Genomic DNA, 22,347 nt, shown 5'->3' on the forward strand with positions numbered 1-22,347 from the left:
GCCCGACTCATTACCCTCACCAAATCCTGGCATCACATCACTCCAGTCCTCAAACAACTTCACTGGCTTCCCATCTCCCACCGGATCAACTTCAAAATCCTGATCCTCACCTACAAAGCCCTCCACCATCTGGCCCCCCCCATATCTCACTGACCTCCTCTCCCCCTACCAACCCTCACGGTCCCTCAGATCCACATCAGCCGGCCTCCTCTCCATCCACAAGTCCAACCACAGATTTGGGGACAGAGCCTTCTCCAGGGCAGCTCCCAGGCTCTGGAACTCCCTCCCCCAACTGATCCGCAATTCTGTGTCCCTCACCATCTTCCAGTCCCGCCTCAAGACTCATCTCTTCACCTCTGCCTATCCTTAGCCCCACGTCCCCCTCCCTTTTCATCTGTGCATTAATTGCCTCGTATTGTGTTTTGTATTGAATTCTATCTTTACTTTGTGTACTAGTCATGTCTCTACTATTTATTTAATTCCCCTTACATGTTTTTCCTCTATCTGCTAAATTTTTGTAAGGTGTCATTGAGACTCTTGAAAGGCGCCCATAAATAAAATTTATTATTATTATTATTATTAGAACCGGTCAGTTTTCATATAAACAGGATAGGCAGGATATCAGATATTCTTGAATTCACTGTTGAGCCCTGCCCGTTGGTATATGTCAAAATAGAAGAGGAATTCCTTGGTGGCGGAGCGACTCACTCGTTGCAACGGCCCTTACAGCCTGTCTGTATTTTTTTTTTATTTTTTGTCTAGTTAAATGTAGCGTTTGGTGTTTTTTAATAGTGTTTTTAAATGTGTATATGTGGGGGGCAGGGGGAAACTATTTAAAATCTCTTCCCTGTCCGGGAGACCCGACCTTTTCCCTGTTGGGTCTCCGTTGTCGTTGGGGCCTAGCACCGTGGAGCGGCCTCCAACCTGAACGACCCGGGGGCTCGGGAGACTGCGTAGCTGCGGACTACTCACCATCGTGGGGCTGGCCGGCCTCGGAGCGTGGGGAGCGGTGGTGACTCGCTGCTGCGACTCGACTCCTGGGGCTCGGAGGCTCCAGCAACGCAGCCGCAGGTCCGGTGGACCGGAACATCGGGAGCTCGCGGGTCCGGGGGGAGAGACCGCTTCCCGGAGCTCCCGCAACGCAACTTCTCCAGCCCGTGTCGCGGGGTTGGAATGACCCGGACCGGGACCGTACATCACCTGGCGCGGCTTCATGGCCGTGGGACTCGCCATCGCCCGTGGGGGTTCCAACCTTGTACTTTCAGACCGGGAGCGGGGCCATAAATCGCCCCGCGCAGCCTAAAATGGCCATGGGACTTATCATCACCCGCCTGGGGCTTGGACATCGAGAGATAAATTGAGAGCAGGGGAGAGAAAAGACTTTGCCTTCCATCACAGTGGGTTCACTGTGATGGATGTTTGTGTGAATTTAATTGTGTGTATGTCTGTAGGACATTGGCTTTGTTTGTATGGCTGTGTAAACGAAATTTCGTTTGAGCCTCACTGGGGCTCAAATGACAATAAATTTGTATTGTATTGTATTGTATTGTTGTGCAATCATTCTCTGGGCTCCATTGAAATGGTACAGGAAGTCAAAGGCAGAAAGATGAGAGTAAAAATTAAAGTGACAGGTAACTTTGAACTTTAACCTCCTCCACTTTTTTCCAATGAAGGCCAAAATAAGCTCAAGGAACAAAACCTAATTTTCTTCCTAGCCATATTGCTTTCCTTGGAGTTCAACATGGAGTTCAATTTTTTAGATAACCAGCGTTTCCTACTTGTATCAGAGCTGGGCAGTTCAGATGCTGTCTGATCTGCTGAATACTTCCAGCAATCTTTGGTTGTTCTGCATCTCACAATTGTAGCATGCATTTTATTCTCTCTCCTCAACCTTCCCCAATCATCTATTAACTTAATGGCTTCATTATTTCAACTGTACAACCTTGCCTTCAACCTATCACAGATATTCCCCTTTTCTCTCTAAATCCCCCTACACCTTAACTTAAAACAAATCAATTTCTCACTTTTCCAGTTCTGACAAAGGGTTATTAACCCAAAAACAGTGAATGATTTTCCTCTCTTCTCAGGTGGTGACTGACCCGCTGAGTATTTCCAGCATTTTCTTTTTATTTCAGATTTCCATTATCTGCAAGGTTTGACTGTCAAGATACAGGATAAATAAAGAATTAGGAGAGAAAAAGTTACATATCTGTAGTGTTAATCCAGCCTTCCTGTATCCACTGCTGCTTCTAAACCTGATGGGTGTTTGCAGTATTTTACTTGTAATTATGAATTGAAATATAAAAATAGGCAGGATGGGAGATCAAAAACAGCCATCTCACTAAATCAACATCAAGTATAGAGAATTGTGCCCACATGGAACTGCTCTTTTTTTAAAATTGAATTCTGTAAATAATAATGAGGATTGAGCTGAAGAATTAGTCCCAGGGTAGAAATAAAATGAAATGTAGCCATAGAGCAAAATAGAAAGTTAACTGGCTGATTCAGATAGCACAAGAACAAAGGAATCAGAGGGTGGCGTAAACTAACTGTACATGTTTAACATTACTGATGCCACTATTGCACCCAGATAGGATAAAGGACAACTCATGAATGAAAATGAGGGACACATGGTTCCTGAGGTTGAGCAATAGTGAGTTCAAAACATCAGATCAATTATGTAGCAAATTAAATACTATTCATCAGGTTACAAATTTAAGATAAAGACTCTTAAATTTGCTTTAGTGAAATAACTGGCTCACAGCAAAATATAACACAAAATGCGAAATAATTAATAAATAATTTGGGCGGCACAGTGACACAGCAGTAGAGTTGCTGCCTTACAGCACCAGAGACTGATCCTGACTGCGGGTGCTGTCTGTACGTTTTCTGTGACTGCGTGGGTTTTCTCCGGGTGCTCCGGTTTCCTCCCACATTCCAAACACGTACAGATTTGTAGCTTAATTGGCTGCTGTGTGTATTGTAAACTGTCCCGAGTATGTAGGATAGTGTTAGTGTACGGGGTGATCGTTAGTTGACGCGGTGGGGCTGAAGGGCCTATTTCCGCACCATATCTCTAAACTAAGGAAAGATTAATTATAGGAGGGGGAAAAAAATGATAGGACCTGCCATCTTCTGTTTGCAATAATCGAGAAGAGATGTAAATACCAACGGTGGCAAAGGCTTGAGCGTGTTCTAACCCCCTCCATTAAAATGCAGAAAAGAAGACAAAATCAAGTCTAAAATTTAGTATATTTTAGACACAAAAAGAAAGTATAGCTAATAGCACAGAGCATACTTAAAAACAAAAAGGATTTGCATTGGTTCAGAATTTCCTGGGAGTTGCAAGTTATTCACCAGTTTGCCCCTGCCACAAGAGGTGCAAGAAAGAACTGCAAATGCTGGTTAAAATTGAAGGTAGACACAAAATGCTGGTGTAACTCAGCGGGACAGGCAGCATCTCTGGAGAGAAGGAATGGGCGACGTTTCGGGTCGAGACCAGTCTGAAGAAGGGTCTCGACCCGAAACATCGCCCATTCGTTCCTTCTCTCCAGAGATGCTGCCTTTCCCGCTGAGTTACTCCAGCAATTTGTGTTTTCCCTGCCACACGAGTTCTTGCATGGCTGGCTCCTATTTTCTAGAAGAGAATCCCCAGCGAGAACCTCCTTGCCTGATCCAACCAAAAATCCTAGATACATTGACATTAAAAAAAAGACTTAAACCAAGGATGAAACCTATTAAATTCAAAAATATAAAATACCTGAAACTTGCCTCTCTATTTGAAATGAATGGAGTCATTGTTGAGTGGGCAAATTTTCTAGTATAACGGAGGAAACTGCAGGAAGTTTATACTTCACTGCCAGACTCCATGGCAACTCCAACGTCAGCGCTTTTGGAAATGACAACAGCCAAATCCTGTCAGGAAGTTTGGGGACTTCCGTCATATTAAAACATAGCAAAAGTCTCGAACATCCTGACAGTTCTGTGGGAAAAAGGCACATGTTACCTATAGGACAAAAATTGTATGGCCTTTATTGATCCTAAATTTGCTTTAAACTTGTAATATAATTGAATTTCAAATTTACTTGCTAACAACTGTGATTTCTGTATGGATCTCAAAAACAAGAGAAAATGATCAGAACTGTGCTGGTGGAGAAAAGCTTTTCTGTTGGTTTTAGGAAAAAGCAAGAGACTTTAGAAAGATGATAGTGATGTTAATGGAATCTTGAGCAGTTTTAAGATGTTGCATTTAAAATGTTGAACTTAATGTAAAGGAATAAGAAAAGTCACTGAAAAGGGTGATCATGGTTTACGTGTGTATGAAAGCTAACACCCAGAGTGTTTTTAAAAGGCAATCCAGTTGATACTATTTGTTTTACCAAAGAAGTTAGACATTTCAAATAACCATGCCATATATAACAAAAACAGTAGATTGGTCAATATCAATTTATTGTATATCATTGAAAATGTAATTCATTACACTTCAGTTTCTAAATTATAAAATATATATACTATGTTGGAAATTGCCAGGGGGTTTGGGTTTCTCAGAAATTAAACGGGTTGGGGGAGAAATGGTATAAAGAACTACTGTATATCGCCAATCTATAACATTCAGTAACAAACTCAGATTTAACCTACTGAGACCCAGTCAAAGCTTGGCTGTGGCCTTCAAGAATCAGGTATGTGCAGAATAGAACAATGCAGGTATCAGTAAGGTAACGGAACAATATCTATTCTAGGTGTTACCACAATTTCCTATTGCCACCATATTAATTCAGAACATAGGGGCATTACCAACTTTGAGATTAAATGATTATGGATCAAATGCACAGGATAACATGATTACGCCCTGACGGCTCCATAATTGATTTCCTAATTTTAGAATGAGAAGATTTAATTGAAATCTCATTTGAACAAAAATAGGGTGACAATTCAGAAAACCATTGTAAGAACCTCTCCCCTCCCCCTCAAATAACAAAACAATATTCAACATGATTGAATGGAATGGTATAATATATTCAAATTAAGGTCCATTTATCTAAATTACACATTTCCCCAGAAAGAATCAATTCCATTCTTTGTATTATACTGGTAGAAGGTTGGTGACGAAAGATAAAGGTTTTGTGAACAATAGCGAAAATAACAAAGGGTTGTTGAATTTAAAAGAAAATTGCCTAATCCATTACAGAAATGTCAGTTTCCTTTCATAGTGTCATAATATGTCATAAATCGTTATTTACTGTTTGTGTGAATAAAATATTTAAATGATAAACATTGTGCATTCATTGTATTTGTCAATTCCCGAGTTTTTGATAGATTTTTACACAACGCAATACCATACTATTAAACGTCTCTTAATTAGGCAACAGATTGAAATGAAACATTCTTAAATTCTCAGCAAGATTAATCAACATGGTATAGATTAAAAAGTATTGGGAACTCTCATAACAGTGTAATTAACATTTTGGTTGTGCACTGTTAGAATCGAACGTTACTGATAGCAGTATCCTTTAAACGGGTGTAGATAAAAAAACATTGCTAGAAGGCGTAATGAGACAATAAAAAACACAGGGGGAAAAACTCAAAAGAAGTGTGTGTAAAAGAGAAATGAATGCACAAAAATATAGGAAAATAGGGCCAGTTCAGGATAGGAAAAATTAAGGATGATATCAGGGAGTGTAGACTACAGACAGCACAATTTCCCATCTGAGGCCTTCTGAAGCAGTTCCTATCCTCATTCCAAGCACCATACTCTCAATATATATATATTTATATTGCATCTTATGTGTCCATCTGTTTTATAAAACTCTCTCTTCCCACAAGTTTATTTTATTTCCCATTTATGCCCTCTTAAATATAGATCTTCATATCTTCAGCTAAGACAACAATAAACGTATGACACCACATTAAACCCAACAGAGGAGGGAGAGGGCTTCGGAGGGAAGGAGGAAATAATCCATTTGCTACCTAGTGATTTCAGCTGTCAAGATAATTCAAAGACTCCTATTCCTAGTGGACAAGAATAAGAACAGTGTAGCCACTACTAGGAAATCTACTTAAGTGTTTAAGCTTATATTTCAAAAAATGAGCATTTGGATGAGGAATTGTTTGATGGCATTAACCATATGCACATGACAAGACATGCAGGGCTGCTGAGGCACACTTTAGGATAGCACTTACCAAAATGTAATAAATGACCCATTACTAGACATGGTAATGTATACATTTGATGCATATAGATAATGTAAACCAGTAATACATATGACAGTAAACATTCTGTCCAATCCAAGTTACAATAATGCTCAGTAGACTAAAAACAGATAATGCGTTAGATTTTATTTTCTTCATTGATAGTTGCAAACACATTTATTTTCCTGGGAGAATGATTCCATCATACTGCAAAGAAAGAGGGAAGTGAAATGTTGTAGATACAAATTGCAATTAGCAAAGACAATCCAAACCGATGAATTTTATATTTAAAGTTAAGGTACCTTCTGCTGAAACCAGCGCATGGCCTCCTCCTTGCTGATCCTGTGTTTAGCTCCAATGCGGCCACGTTTACGCTTTTTATCTGCAATGCTGAAGCCTGGTCTACCCAGAACCTACAACACAAGGAAGGACAGGAGTCACACCAAAAGCAGTGCACATGCCAAAGGGAAAGTTCTCCGTACCAATGCTGTCAATAATAAAATTATGTAAATCTGTCAGGAATGGACATTCTGGGGTAGTGGAAAACTACAAAAATGGAGGGTTTAGCTAAGCGATTAAGCACCAACAATTTACGTTGGTAAATAAAGGTCCTCTGGAAGACTAAAGCTGGTGAAGTGAGGGAAGAGCAAAAATGAATACATATAGTGAATGGGAAAATTGCAGTGAACACATAGACATCTGAGGTAGTGCAGGAAAAATGGAGAAAGAGCAAGGAATTATTTTCGGTAAAATAAAGACAAATTAGAGGTAGTAGAATGGAAAAAGCAAATACATTTTAAGATAAGGCTAAAATGTAATAATAAACAGACTAAATGAAAATTAAGGGTTCAATTGCAGATACCATCAAATTTGGAGAAGTGGGTCTCTGCTCATTCCTAAACTAAGATACTAGAACAAGTTTTTATTGATAATACTTAAACCAGAAATTATCCAAAATTAAACTTATAAACTCTACATTGAATTCTTATTATTTGATCTATAATCAGGAATGACATTGGTAACCAATTTCAGTTGTCACTTGCTATCTTTAGTCACAAGTGTGGTTCAAAAATTGACTGGAAAAAATATTTCAATGTAGCACATTAATAGATTAATTAATTAATTTTCTATTGGAATAATAGGAATTTATCAAAGGTTATGAATTTCATGAATAAAGAGGAAGATAAATTATTTAAAAGCTAATGAAGTATCAGCCAACGTTAGTTGAATGTACACGATTTGGAAAGGATGAACTAGAAAATGGGTAGTTGAAAGCCAAATTAGATTTTTGTAACAGATCTTTAAAAACATAAGAAATGACATTCACAGGAAAGACCCAAAATGTTGTCAATAAAAGGTTAAGGACAATCCAGAAGGTGTTTTCAGATCTAAGGGCTTTTGAAATGGATGGTTAATCAGAAGAAATTACATTTTTATCTGATAAGCACGAACAACATGTTTTCAACATATTATTAAAATATTAACATGAATGGTTACCAAGAGAATCTGTAATTCAAGAACTGTGCAAGTATTTAAGAAAATTTCAATACAAATACAATAGGAAACAGGAATAGGTTTACAAGTTTAGTCGAGGAAAAACACAGACAATATTTTGTGTTCATACTTTCTTTCAGTAGGATCCAGAGGGCACTTGCAGGAGGATGTCTGCCTTCACTGTCGTTTTCAGCTTGCTCCACCAACATGTCCTGCAACCATCATCCAGAGTCTCCCCAAATGTTATTAAGAACAGATACATTTGTATGCCTTGACAACAAATTATGACTCAAACTATTTCAAAGTTGTGAATAGCCTCATTGTCATTTGGATGTGCACTATTAACAGAATATCACCCAGTAGTATAGCATACTCTAATCAATTAAAAAATATTTGAATATATTCCATTCTCCCATCAAATGTTGGTTGTATAAAAATAAGAGAATATCTTACTATGTTTTAAACATTTTACCTACTCTTTAACAGCCAGTCTAAGTATTCATTTCAGTATTTATGTTCGCATATGGATCCCCCACTGAATGTTGCAAGTCCAAAAATTACAGTATGAATACCAGCAATCAAGATAACTGTGGATGAACTGCAAGTTCTTCACAGCATGATGTTCATACATAACTTAACCTAAATCTAACAACATAGGTTATTTTACTCTCGCATGTTAACCAAATCCCCCCCAGCCCTCCCCCACCCAGCTATTGGAAATTAAAAAAACAAGAGTTCTGCATTGGTTAGTGGATCTTTTTATTTATTACTTTCTTGTGGTTTATTTTTACTTACTTTGTTGACAGCAGCACTGAAAGTGACCTGGTAACAGAGGCCGTAGGTCTGGAATCGATGAAGCTGAGTTGGAAAGAATGTCTTGCAATGGGGAAATACAGTGCCCTCCATAATGTTAGGGACTAAGACCCATCATTTATTTATTTGCCTCTGTACTCCACAATTTGAAATTTGTAATAGAAAAATATCATATGTGGTTAAAGTGCACATTATCAGATTTTATTAAAGGCCATTTTTATACATTTTGGTTACACCATGTAGAAATTACAGCTGTGTTTATACATGGTCCCCCCATTTCAGGGCACCATAATATTTGGGACACATGGCTTCACAGGCATCTGTAATTGCTCAGGTGTGTTTAATTGCCTCCTTAATGCAGGTATAAGAGAGCTCTCAGCACCTAGTCTTTCCTGCAGTCTTTCCATCACATTTGGAAACTTTTATTGCTGTTTATCAACATGAGGATCAAAGTAGTGCCAATGAAAGTCAAGAAGCCATTATGAGACTGAGAAACAAGAATAAAACTGTAAGAAACATCAGCTAAACCTTGGGCTTGTCAGAATCAACATCATTAAGAAGAAAGAGTGCATTGGTGAGCTAACTATTCGCAATGGGACAGGCAGGCCTAAGAAGACCTCCACAGCTGATGACAGAATAATTCTCTCTATAATAAAGAAACACCTGTCTGACAGATCAGAAACACTCTTCAGGAGTCAGGTGTTGATATGTCAATGACCACTGTCCGCAGAAGACTTCATGAACAGAAATACAGAGGCTACACTGCAAGATGCAAACCACTGATTAGCTGCAAAAATAGGTTGTCCAGGTTACAGTTTGCCAAGAAGTAATGAAAAGAGCAACCACAGTTCTGGAAAAAGGTCATGTGGCCAGATGAGATGAAGATTAACATATCAGAGTGATGGCAAGAGCAAAGTATGGAGGAGAGAAGGAACTGCCCAAGATCCAAAGCATATCATCTCATCTGTGATTGGGGTCTTATGGCCTGGGCATGTATGGCTGCTGAAGGTACTGGCTCACTTATCTTCATTGATGATACAACTGCTGATGGTAGTAGCATAATTAATTCTGAAATGTAAAGACACATCCCATCTGCTCAAGTTCAAACAAATGCCTCAAAACTCATTGGCCGGCAGTTCATTCTACAGCAAGACAATGATCCCAAACATACTGCTAAAGTTCAAAAATTGTCAATTCTTGAGTTGCCAAGTCAATCATCTGATCTGAACTCAATTGAGCACGTCTTTTATATGCTGAAGAGAAAATTGAAGGGGACTAGCCCCAAAACAAGCATAAGCTAAAGATGGCTGCATCTTGGCAGAGCATCACCAGATGAGACACCCAGGAACTGGTGATGTCCATGAATCGCAGACTTCAAGCAGCGATTGTATGCAAAGGATATGCAACAAAATACTAAACATGACTACTTTTATTGATATGACACTGCTGTGTCCCACACATTATGGTGCTCTGAAATGGGGGGAACTATGTATAAACACTGCTGTAATTTCTACATGGTGAAACCAAAATGTATAAAAATGGCCTTTATTAAAATCTGACAATGTGCACTTTAACCACGTGTGATTTTTTCAATTACAAATCCCAAATTGTGGAGTACAGAGGCAAATAAATAAATGATGGGTCTTTATTATGGAGGGCAGTGTAGATTTGTGTAGTATATCAAAAACCACATTGTCTCAAAAGGCAGCTACATAATAGAACGCACATACCACATAGAAGTCCAAACCATAGATACCAATGCTTGGGTCATACTTGATACCCAAATCAATATGCTCCTGAATGCCAAAGCCAAAGTTGCCAGTGTCGGAGAAGTTGTTTTTCCTCAACTCATATTCACGAACCTGCAGGCAAAAAAAAAAAAATTTACAGCAAAACATTAGAGCGTCATCCAAGGTTTCATTTTCACTTTATAAAATCAATAATTAAATGACAAATATAAGATACTTAGATACTTCTGGAAAAAGTAAAAGAAAATTATTCCTTGAAAAGATGACAAAGATATTTAGGTAGACGACATTGTAGTACGGGTGCTTCATTTAAATCAGAGTATCGAAAAAGTTCAATAGTAACAGAAGAGATATTTTGCAGTAGCAAGTAAAAAGCCTGCATTTTGCACAAAGGGTCATAGTCATAGTGATACAGTGTGGAAACAGGCCCTTTGGCCCAACTCTCCCACACCGGCCAACAATGTCCCAGCTACACCAGTCCCACTTGCTTGCGCCTGGTCCATATCCCTCCAAACCCATCTTATCCATGTACCTGTCTAACTGTCTCTTAAGCGATGGGATAGTCTCAGCCTCAACTATCTCCTCTGGCAGCTTGTTCCATACACCCACCACCCTTTGTGTGAAAGAGTTACCCTCGGATTTCTATTAAATAGAACACCATGGCTGGTAATCAGCTTGGAGGGGATGATCGTGTTAAACGCTGAGCTGTAGTCAATGAATAACAGCCTGCCTGACATATGAGTTTTTGTTGTCCAAGTGGTCCAGAGCGGAGTGGAGAGCCAGTAAGATCGCATCCACCGTTGATATGTTGTGGAGGTAAGCGAACTGCAGTGGGACGAGGTTCTTGTTGAGGTAGGAGTTGATATGCGCCATAATCAACCTCTCAAAGCACTTCATCACCACAGACGTTAGTGCCACTGGTCGATAGTCATTGAGGCATGTCACCTTGCTCTTCTTGGGCACTGGTATTATTGATGCCCCTTTAAAGCAGGTGGCCCCTAAAGTACCTCCAATTGACCTCAGAAGTGAGAGGTTGAAAATGTCTGTAAAAACTCCAGCCAGTTGGTCCACACAGGTTTTTAGGACACGGCTGGGTATACCATCAGGTCCAGGCGCTTTCCGAGGGTACACCGCCTGAAGGATCTTCTTACGTTGGCCTCTGTGACTGTGACTGAAATACTATCACGGCGAATGGGGGCTCGGGAAGGCACATCAGTGTTCTCCCTACCAAAGCGTGTGTAAAACGCATTGAGCTCGTCAGGGGGTGGTGCTTCACTGACAATTGAGCTGCCTCCAAGTGAGCTACAATCTAAATCAAAGATTCTGTGTTAACATTGACCCCAGAATTGAATTGAAGATATGGGTAACAAGAATGCCTCAGTTGTAATTGCACATAAAAGAATGAGAACCAAATTTACAGTACTATCTCCCATTGACAATTTTTACGACAAATTTCCAAAAAAATACTAGAGTTAAGTTATGTTAGCTCTCATTAGTAGAACAAGTCCACAGCTATACCCCAAACACCAGGCACTCAAAGCATGCATTTAGAGGTGTAAATTTGAAGAAAGAGCCAGGCAACTCACGCAAAGATACAACCCAATACATGGTTGGACAGATCATGGCCAAAGCATTCTCTTTCCTGCCATTTACTACTAATTTCACAGAGAAATTATACAAAAAAGTAAAGGGAAATATATCCTTTTACTTTAAAAAGTTCATCCATCCTTTCAAAAAAGTTAAAATGATCTATACAAACCATTATGAATTAAAGTAGAGAAACTTACTTTAAGGCCCTTTTCCAGGATTTCTTCAGCTTTAGCACCACGAACTGTGCAGTGAACAGCAATCTTTTCATTTCTCCTGATACCAAATGATCTCACAGTGTAGCGAGCTGATGGAAGGTAAATTTTACTCAGTGCACTTTAAATCATCAGCAATAATTGTAAGTAACAAACAAAGTTTGCAAACTAAGTTGTCCTGCAAGATTTATAAAGCTCAACGCACCTTTGGAAAACACAGGTGTTTGGCCCGTTAGCTGTTCAAGAACTTTGGCAGCTCGAGTAAGTCGATCACCACTTTCACCAACGCAGATATTCATACAGAGCTTTCTGATGCGAAGCTCACGCATAGGATTTTCTTTCTTCTCACTCTGGTCCTAAGATAAAGATTTTTTTTCAAAATCAGTATATATTTTGCTATCATTACAAGATTTACTGCTGACCGATATAGCATTAATAATGGCCTCCTCCACCAAAATTTGTTTTTGCGATTTTTGTGCTTCTGTACTTGCCCCACAAAAAGTTACAATAGTAGTGCAAGTACTGTGGTATGTAACTAATGGTGAGAACAAATTGTGACTCTTTTCCTGTTGTATGTTAGTATTAGAATGTTCAATCAATGTTTACAACAGAATAACAAATTCTTCAATTTTACATGTTGCAAATTTCAGAGAATCGGCTTGAACTACAATATTGGCAGGATTGATGTCACTGCTCATTGGTCAAAACAACATTTTACTGAACTATTTTCTTTAAACATTTTACTAGTATACATCCTAGTAATTTCAAACCACTGAAGCAGTGGTCTTAAAGCAGTTTGCAAAAGTAAAAGGGATCATTTACTTCTGTTATTTTTGTACATTATATTTTATAAATTATAGGCATCATACCTCACATTAAAAATTGCCTAGTGTTAACAGAAACAGATAAAAACCATTCTCACAGAGGAATCATTTTTAACAAGTTAAAAGGTATGATTTCAAGTTGAGGATGTTCTTCAATATTAAAATCTCATCTGATTTCTTGAAAATTAGCTTCACTTATGGATAAGCTGAATATAAACTTTTATAAGGTTTGAACCTTTCACCGAGAGTCATAGATGAATGCATGAATGAATTAATACGTTTATTGTCATTGCACAATACTGTGCAACGAAATTCCATTACATCTCCTCCGGTTAAAAAAATACAAACACGACAACCATTGACACATATGTACACTTATTAGTAAAATAATAAATAAGTATTTAAAAAGAATTAAAACGAATTTGGCGGCATTTCTTGGAATTACATTTTGCTTCCCCAGTGTTCTCTGTTGGAATTAAGCTCTGTTGGAATTAAGCCACAGTACAGCTAGCAAACCACACCAGGATTCCATAGGAGAGGATACTTTCCACGGCGCATCGGGAGAAGGACAGCAGCAGCGGCTGTGAGACGTTTGCTCTCCGCAGAGACCTCAGGAAATACAGCTGCTGATGTGACTTCTTCACGAGAGTGACAGTGTTCATTTGCCATTTGAGGTCCTGGGAGATGTTTATTCCCAGGAACTTAAAGCCAGTGACTCTCTCCACCATGTCTCCTTTGATGTATAAGGGAGCAGGTTCCTCTCTCCTCTTCCTCCTGAAGTCGACGACGAGTTCTTTTGTCTTTGATGGGTTGAGTACCAGGTTGTTTTTGGTACACCAGACAGTCAGTTTTTGGACTTCATCCCTGTAGGCAGACTCGTCGTTGTTGTTTATCAGTCCCACCAGTCGTGTCGTCCGCAAACTTGATGATCCTGTTTGTACTGTGTGCTGGTATACAAATTCCACCAGCCTGGCTGTGTGGTTATTAAAAAAAACAAAACAAATACAGTTATAAGTGTATATTGTATACAAGATGGGACTCAGCACACAACCTTGTGGCCCTCCTGTGCTGAGCGTCAGGACTGGGGAGTAATTGGACCCCATCCTGACAGTCTGTGGACGGTCTGTTAAAAAGTCCTTCATCCATCTGCATGTGTTTGCATTAACACCCAGATCAGACAGTTTGTCCACCATTCTGCTGGGGATGATGGTATTAAATGCAGAACTAAAATCTACAAATAACATCCTCACATATGAGCCAGGGCGCTCCAGATGTGCCAGTGCAGAATGTAGAGCTATGTTGATGGCATCCTCCGTTGACCTATTAGCTCTATATGCAAACTGATGCTGATCCAGGGTGGATGGGAGTGAGGACTTAATGTGGGCCAGGACCAGCCGTTCAAAACATTTCATCACCGTTGAAGTGAGAGCAACAAGTCTATAGTCATTCAAGCTGGTAATAGATGTTTTTATGGGTACAGGCACGATGGTAGCAGTCTTGAAACATTTAGGGACAGTGCACGTTGACAGAGAGAGGTTAAAGATGTCGCTAAAAACCTCCGCTAACTGGTCTGCACAGTCCCGCAATACTCTCCCTGGGATGCCATCTGGGCCAGCAGCCTTCCTGGGGTTGACCCTGCGGAGTGCTCTTCTGACGTCCTCCGTACTCACAGTGAGTGCCACGGTCGTCAGTGCTGGGTGCGGCTGCAGGTGCAGGCTCCGCCTCATTCAGCTCAAAACGGGCGAAAAAGCGGTTGAGCTCCTCAGCTAGCGAGTTGTTACTGCTGCAGATGATCGCCCCCCCCCCCCCCCCCTTGCCCTTGTAGTTTGTGAGTTGCTGAATGCCCTGCCAGACACGCCGAGGGTCCCTCTCGTTAAAATACCCCTCTAACCTTCTTCGATAGGCTGTCTTTGCTTCTTTAATGGCTCTCTTTAGTTTAGATCTGGCAGTGCTGTAGAGTCAAGAGTCAAGAGTCAATTTAATTGTCATTTGGACCCCTTGAGGTCCAAACGAAATGCCGTTCCTGCAGCCATACATTACAAACAAATAGACCCCAGACACAACACAATTTACATTTTACCTGTACAATTCATCACTGCCAGATCTAAAGGCTGAGTTGCGTTCCCTCAGCAGTTTCCTGACATCCCTGGTCATCCATGGTTTGTTGTTTGGATAGTACCTGACCTCCCTGTCGACAGTGACATTGTTGATACAGTTCTGTATATAGAACATGACTGTGGATGTGTATTCTTGTATGTCCTGGTTTGCAAACAGGTCCCACTCGGTGCGCTCAAATCGTTGTTGTATAAAGATAACGCAGACATTTAACACCCAGTGGTCAAACTGAATTTGTGATTTACAACAGGGTTGCACTACAACAGTACTAGAAGGGGTAGGAACGAAATGCAGATGCTGGTTTACACCGAAGATAGACACAAAATGCTGGAGTAATTCAGGAGGACAGGCAACATCTCTGCGGAGAAGGAATGGACGTTTCGGGTCAAGACCCTTCTTCAGTCTGACCCAAAACGTCACCCATTACTTCTCCCCAGAGATGCTGCCTGTCCCGCTGAGATACTTCAGCATTTTGCATCTCACTGCATTTACTCATTGCATTTACTTATTGATTGACCCAACTTGAGGCTTCACCAAAATGCTTCTTAAATCAACTTTTTGCACCCAGTCGATGACCTGCCTTTAATGTTGTGCAGCCTACAAATGCTGCATTCCACCACTACCACCCCCTCCCAATCCCGGTCCTTTTTTTCCACATTAAAACAAAACCATTCTCCTGGATATAAAGGCACATGACTTGATATGCAGTAGACCTATAACAAAACACACAGGCATTTGTAACCGGCGTTGCTCCTAGCAACAGAGATACTGTCGAGTTATCTCTGGCCTACTTTGGTCTCCACAAGCTACCGGCGAATGAGCTTTTGTTCCACTTATATACAACTAATGCGACCTAAAATTCCCCTCAAACCCGGATTATCCTTGACATAACAGTAGCGGCGCAAAACCATGCCTTAAATTTCCCCTTTTCTTACCGCCATGTTAGTGGAAAGGATGAGTGCGGCAGATTAAAACATTTCTCAGGCCCCGAACGAAGAGGCGCACAAAAATTCTCCTGGTGCGCAATATACTGACTAGCGCCACCTTTTTAAAGCCAAGAAAATTCACCCGCATCCTCACCCGGAGAGTAATAATCTGGCGTTTCACATTCAGCAAAACCTTTAAACTGCGAGCAACTGTGATTGGGATTACACGTGGAACGAACGCTCTTGTTTTTTTTCCATTGCAGCTCTGATCTCTTGATACTTTATTTGTGAAAAACGTCTTAAATAAAATGTAACGAATGAGCAATGATGAAAACGTCTGAAGAAGGGTTCCCACCCGCAGCATCACCCATCTTTTTTTTCTCCAAAGGTGCTGCCTGACCCACTGAGTTACTCCAACACCTTGTGTCTCATTTTTTTTTTATACATAAAATGGGATTTTAAATCGGTCTTCAGAAAAAATACCCTAATGTTTATCTTTGTCAATAGACACAACGACCTCTGAGGTGCAACTTTTGGGAAATTAGATCCCCACTGCATCAGACCTTCATGGGCAAATTGAAGAGATGTGTGCCATGGTTTGAAACACATGGTTGCAATTGCACTTTGTATCATCTGTCACCTTCCATGTATGGAGTAGATAGCCACATTGTCCCTGGCCTATGCAGATTCTGTTGAGAATTATTCACTTGACTTGAGGGAGTTTGAAGCCAGATTGATGAAGATGTATTTGTCATCTGCAATGGATGTGTCCCATAATCCCTTCGATCTGGAAATGAGTTGGTTCTTACTTCCCACTAAGGCTTTTTTGATCTACCCGATCTATTCCTCTCATGATTTTGTATACCTCTATAAGATCTTCCCTCATCCTCCTGCTCTCCAATGAATAGAGACCCAGCCTTCTTAACCTCTCCCTAAAGCTCACACTTTCTAGTCCTTGCAACATCCTCGTAAATCTTTTCTGAACCCTTTCAAGCTTGACAATATCTTTCATATAAAATGGTGCCCAGAACTGAACACAATACTCTAAATGCGGTCTCACTAACATCTTATACAATTGCAACATGATCTCCCAGCTTCTATACTCAATACTCTGACTGATGAAGGCCAAAATACCAAGCCTGTTTGACCTCCTTATCTACCTGCGACTCGACCTTTAAGGAACCATGCACCTGGTACTGCTAGATCCCTCGGCTCTACAACACTACACAACCATTTACTGTGTAGGTCCTGCCCGTCCCAAAATGCAACACCTCACACTTTTCTGTATTAAATTCCACCAACCATACCTCTGCCCACCTGGCCAATCGATCCAGATCCTGCTGCAATTGTTCACAACCATCTTCACTATCGGCAAAACCAATAACTTTTGAATCATCAGCAAACTTGTTAATCTTGCCCTGTATGTTCTCATCCAAAATACTTATCAGTGCAGACTTTAAACACTACTGGAATAAGTATGACTTTTCCTTCAGACAACCCCTGGGGATAAAATGTTTAAGAAGGAACAGCAGATGCCGGAAAATCGAAGGTAGACAAAAGTGCTGGAGAAACTCAGCGGGTGCAGCAGCATCTATGGAGCGAAGGAAATAGGCAACGTTTTGGGCCGAAACCCTTCTTCAGACCGTTTCGGCCCGAAACATTGCCTATTTCTTTCGCTCCATAGATGCTGCTGCACCCGCTGAATTTCTCCAAAACTTTTGTCAAGTCAAGTTTATTCGTCACATACACATACGAGATGTGCAGTGAAATGAAAAGTGGAAATACTCACGGAGTTTGTGCAAAAAGACAACAAACAAACAACCAAACAAACTACAAACAGAATGGAATAGAATCACATATTCGTTTACATATTAAATATTGTGGGTGGAAGGAAAAGGAAAAAGGGGAAAAAAACAGCGATTTTAAAAAAAAGCAGTAGAGTGGTACAGTAAAGTTAGTCCCTGGTGAGATAGGAGTTTACAGTCCTAATAGCCGCTGGGAAGAAACTCCTTCTCAACCTCTCCGTTCTCACAGCATGGCAACGGAGGTGTTTGCCTGAATATAGCAGCTGGAACAGTCCTGGAGGTAAAGGTTGACTTGCTCAGATGGCAGTGGTGCAGCCCCATGTGTAGCTGAGCAATAGTAAATCTGCCGCCTTACATCTCCACTAACCTAGGTTCATTCCTAGCTTCCAATGCCACTTGGAGTTTGCACAATGCCCGTTTGCATATGTTTTCTCCGACATTAGAGACAGGTAGGTTGATAGATCAAGATGCAAAAAGCTGGAATAATAAGCGGGTCAGACAGCATCACTGGAGAAAAGAATAGGTGACGTTTCAGGTTGAGACCCTTCATCAGACTGAAGTCAGGGGAAAGGGAAATGAGAGATATTGACAGTGCTGTAGGGATACAATGACCTCCATAATGTTTGGGACAAAGACCCATCGTTTATTTATTTGCCTCTGTACTCAATTTGAGATTTGTAAAAGAAAAATATCACGTGGTTAAAGTGCACATTGTCAGATTTTAATAAAGGGCAGTTTTATACATTTCATCATGTAGAAATTACAAGTGTTTATACATAGTCCCCCCCATTTCAGGGCACCATAATGTTTGGGACACAGCAATGTCATGTAAATGAAAGTAGTCATGTTTAGTATTTTATTGCATATCCTTTGCATGCAATGATTGCTTGAAGTCTGTGATTCATGGACATCACCAGTTGCTGGGTGTCTTCTCTGGTGATGCTCTGCCAGGCCTGTATTGCAGTCATCTTTAGCTTATGGTTGTTTGGGGGGCTAGTCCAGTTTTCTCTCAGCATATAAAAGGCATACTCAATTGGGTTCAGATTGGGTGATTGACTTGGCCACTCAAGAATTGACCATTTTTTAGCTTTGAAAAACTCCTTTGTTGTTTTAGCAGTATGTTTGGGATCATTGGTAGACAAAAGCAAAGATCTTATAGCGGAGCAAGATGGCCTACTCCTACGCAAAACACGTAGTACGGTCATGGGCAGATTCATGGGTAATTATAGGACCCATTTTAGCAACCAGCCTCCGCCATCTTGCTTCCGGTCAAAGATCGGAACTTTGCTTCCGCCTCCGCTCTGGAATCTAAAGAATCTTCACTTTGTCCATGGTGGCGTCCACGTCTACTAGTGTTGCATTCTGCTCTGCGATAAATTGCTCCAATCGGCAAAGTAGGCGACCCAACTTGTCTTTCTTCAGGTTCCCCGTTAAGGAGGAAAGGTAAGAAAACATTTATTACTTCTGTGGCATATTGAAAATTTTATTTAGTCTGTTCAATCTCTCATTGTAGTTAGATCATTAAGCTCAGATAGTTGAGGCCTCATGGCAACATCCTCTTAAAAATCTTCTCCTCAAGAGCATTTTCTTTCTATCTCCGTGTTATTTAATGCAGAATAAGAACATATTGACTCTGTTTTGTACTGAGAATTTTATTAAGTCTGCCCGAACTTTCACTATAGTTCAGATCTTAGAGCTGGGTGCTCCCCTTTGTCTCAGAAACAGTTGAGGCCTCATGGCAACATCCTTGTACTGAGAATTTTATTAAGTCTGTCTGAACTTTCACTATAGTTTAGATCTTAGAGCTGAGTGCTCCCCTTTATCTCAGCTAGTCGAGGCCTCAATAGACAATAGGTGCAGGAGCAGGCCATTCGGCCCTTCAAACCAGCACCATGGTCATGGCTAATCATCCACAATCAGCACCCCGTTCCTGCCTTCTCCCCATATTCCCTGACTCCGCTATTTTTAAGAGCCCTATCTAGCTCTTTCTTGAAAGAATCCAGAGAACCTGCCTCCACTGCCCTCTGAGGCAGAGAATTCCACCACTCTCTGTGAGAAAAGGTGTTTCCCCATCTCCGTTCTAAATGGCTTCCTCCTTATTCTTAAACTGTGGCCCCTGGTTCTGGACTCCCCCAACATCAGGAACATGTTTCCTGTCTCTAGCGTGTCCAAGCCCTTAACAATCTTATATGTTTCAATAAGATACCCTCTCATCCTTCTAAACTCCAGAATGTACAAGCCCAGCTGCTCCATTGACTGCATGCTTACTTTCACAGACTGATGTACAAGGAACCCCAGATCCCGTTGTGTCCCCGTTTGCCAACTTGACGCCATTTAGATAGTGCTGGAATAGGTACAGGAGTACTAGTTGCCTCATGGCAACATCCTTGTAAAAATTTTCTCAAGAGCATTTTCTTTCTACCCGTTATTTAATGCAGAATAAGAACATATTGACTGCATGATATTTTCTGTAAATTCAGATGTCGACAGTGTGTCTAGAACACTCGCCGACATGATTTCCTACACTGAACTGCAGAGTATTTGTCAAATAACTGCCATCTTATGTACATTGTGTGAAATTGTGATTTGTTAGCTGCGCAAAACAATACAAATGGCGATTTATTTATTATTGTATCTACGTTGGACGTTTGCTCTTTGTTGTAAGCAGGGGTGGGGCTATCATTGTGTTACATACGTTGAATTGTACATCACTTTCACTGGTTAGCTGATATGCTGATCACTGCAACCCTGTATATCTCGCACACAGAATAATGTGAATTATATAAATCTTACTATGTATGTCAAAAATAAAGTGTTAACCATGTTAATGGATTTCTATTATGAATTATTTAAAATTGAGCGGGTTGGTGCAATATTGGTACCATATGCTGCTAATGTGTCGTTATCAGATATTCAGTTAAAAGAGAAATAAATCACAATAAAAGTGAAAAGATGTTCCTTCCACAGCGTGCGGGGAGTCTGGCCTGGATCAGCACGGCCGAGGCACCAAAGTGAAGTTGCGGGGAGGTTTACAATGTTTTTTTATTTAATGTTGTCCCTTGTCTAGTCTGAAATAAAGTTCATCACTGGATATAAAAATCAGAAGAAATGAAAATGTGTGTGTTATATTATTATATACATCTATATCACATTCATATATGTGTGTTCTTTCCAGCACAATCTAATCAGTTGTATGTTCGCTGAATAAAACCATCCTTAAGTTATACAGGTACATCATTTGTAAATCTTGCTTAAACAAATTTAATTTTGTGAAATACTTAATTTAGATAACCCCACCATTTACAGACAGATCTCATTCCACTCTCTGGCTATTGGGAAGACCAGACCCATTTTATTGTTGAGAAACTCCATAGACACAAAAACATTAAGTAACTTTCCAGGGCTAGAGCAACTGGAATCTTCATATTGCTATTATTTTCCCAAATACTGCAGTTGTGAACAGTGTGATTAGATGAATGAATTACAGAGTGCGGGTGTAATACAAAACCAACTCAAACTCAGCATATGAGACATTTAAAAATAAATTATTTAAAAAACATTAAAAAAGAAAATTACCACTCAAATTTTATAAACATTTTATTCTTTAAAAAGAACTAACAGAATTATGACTCTAACCCTACATCTCACACACAAACTGTTTCCCCGCAACGTTGATTACACTGCGAGTCGGGTAGGTTCCGGTTACTAAAATGGACGAAAAAAATGCCCACGATCCGCTCCGTAGCGTACTACACGTCAGCCCATTGCATTTCGCAGGAGTGGCCTATCTTGCTCCGCTATAAGATCTTTGGACAAAAGTGCTGGAGAAACTCAGCGGGTTAGGCAGCATCTATGGAGTGAAGGAAATAGGCAACATTTCGGGCTGAAACCTTTCTTCAGACTGATGTAGGGTGGGGGATCATTGTCTTGCTGTGGAATGAACTGCGGCCAATGAGTTGTGAGGCATTTGTTTGAACGTGAGCAGATAGGATGTGTCTAAGTTCAGAATTAATTATGCTACTACATCAGCAGTTGTATCATCAATGAAGTGAGCCAGTGCCTTCAGCAGCCATACATGCCCAGGCCATACTAGCCTCTGTTCATGAAGTCTTCTGCGGACAGTGGTCATTGACAAATCCACTCCTGAAGAGTCTGATCTGTCAGATAGGTGTTTGGGGGGGGTTTCTTTATGATATAGAGAATTCTTGTCATCAGCTGTGGAGGTCTTCCTTGGCCTGCCTGTCCCTTTGCTCACCAGTGTTCTTTCTTCCTAATGATGCTCCGACAGTTGCTGTTGGTAAGCCTAAGGTTTGGCTGATGTCTCTAACAGTTTTATGCTCGTTTCTCAGTCTTATAATGGCTTATTTGACTTTCATTGGCACCATGTTGGTCCTCATGTTGATAAAGAGCAATAAAAGTTTCCAAAGGTGATAGAAAGACTAGGTGCTGAGAGCTCTCTTATACCTGCATTAAGGAAGCATTTAAACACACCTGAGCAATTACAAACACCTGTGAAGCCATGTGTCCCAAATTTTATGGTGCCCTGAAATGGGAGGGGACTATGTATGATGTAGAATTACAGCTGAAATTTCTACATGGTGAAACCAAAATGTATAAAAATACCCATTAAT

At 40.4% G+C, this 22,347-nt stretch overlaps 1 protein-coding gene across 3 annotated transcripts; it reads right to left on the reverse strand.

Annotated features, from left to right (window-relative positions):
- Positions 1–4,427: 4,427 nt before the first annotated feature.
- rpl11 (ribosomal protein L11) lies at positions 4,428–16,137 on the reverse strand. Of its 3 annotated transcripts, none has more exons than XR_008725550.1 (7): positions 15,921–16,137; positions 12,252–12,402; positions 12,032–12,138; positions 10,227–10,358; positions 7,814–7,895; positions 6,492–6,602; positions 6,317–6,396 (listed from the first exon to the last, which is right to left on the reverse strand). XR_008725550.1 is itself a non-coding variant. In XM_055656241.1 (6 exons), exons 1-6 carry the CDS (start codon positions 15,924–15,926, stop codon positions 6,367–6,369), a joined length of 537 nt encoding a protein of 178 aa, XP_055512216.1. In that variant the 5' UTR covers positions 15,927–16,135; the 3' UTR covers positions 4,428–6,366. The 3 variants fall into 3 exon arrangements, 1 of the variants encoding a protein (XP_055512216.1); XR_008725549.1 differs by having other exon boundaries at positions 7,814–7,915; XM_055656241.1 differs by lacking the exon at positions 7,814–7,895 and having other exon boundaries at positions 4,428–6,396; positions 15,921–16,135.
- Positions 16,138–22,347: the final 6,210 nt, after the last annotated feature.

Source organism: Leucoraja erinacea, chromosome 26, assembly GCF_028641065.1.
Source record: "Leucoraja erinacea ecotype New England chromosome 26, Leri_hhj_1, whole genome shotgun sequence".
NCBI lineage: Eukaryota > Metazoa > Chordata > Chondrichthyes > Rajiformes > Rajidae > Leucoraja > Leucoraja erinaceus.

Coding starts and splice junctions, on each gene's coding strand:
- rpl11 (XM_055656241.1), bottom strand. Junction 12,139..12,251: donor AACACCTGTGTTTTCCAAAG/GTGCGTTGAGCT, acceptor ACCTTCCATCAG/CTCGCTACACTGTGAGATCA. Junction 10,359..12,031: donor TCCTGGAAAAGGGCCTTAAA/GTAAGTTTCTCT, acceptor TTTTGCCTGCAG/GTTCGTGAATATGAGTTGAG.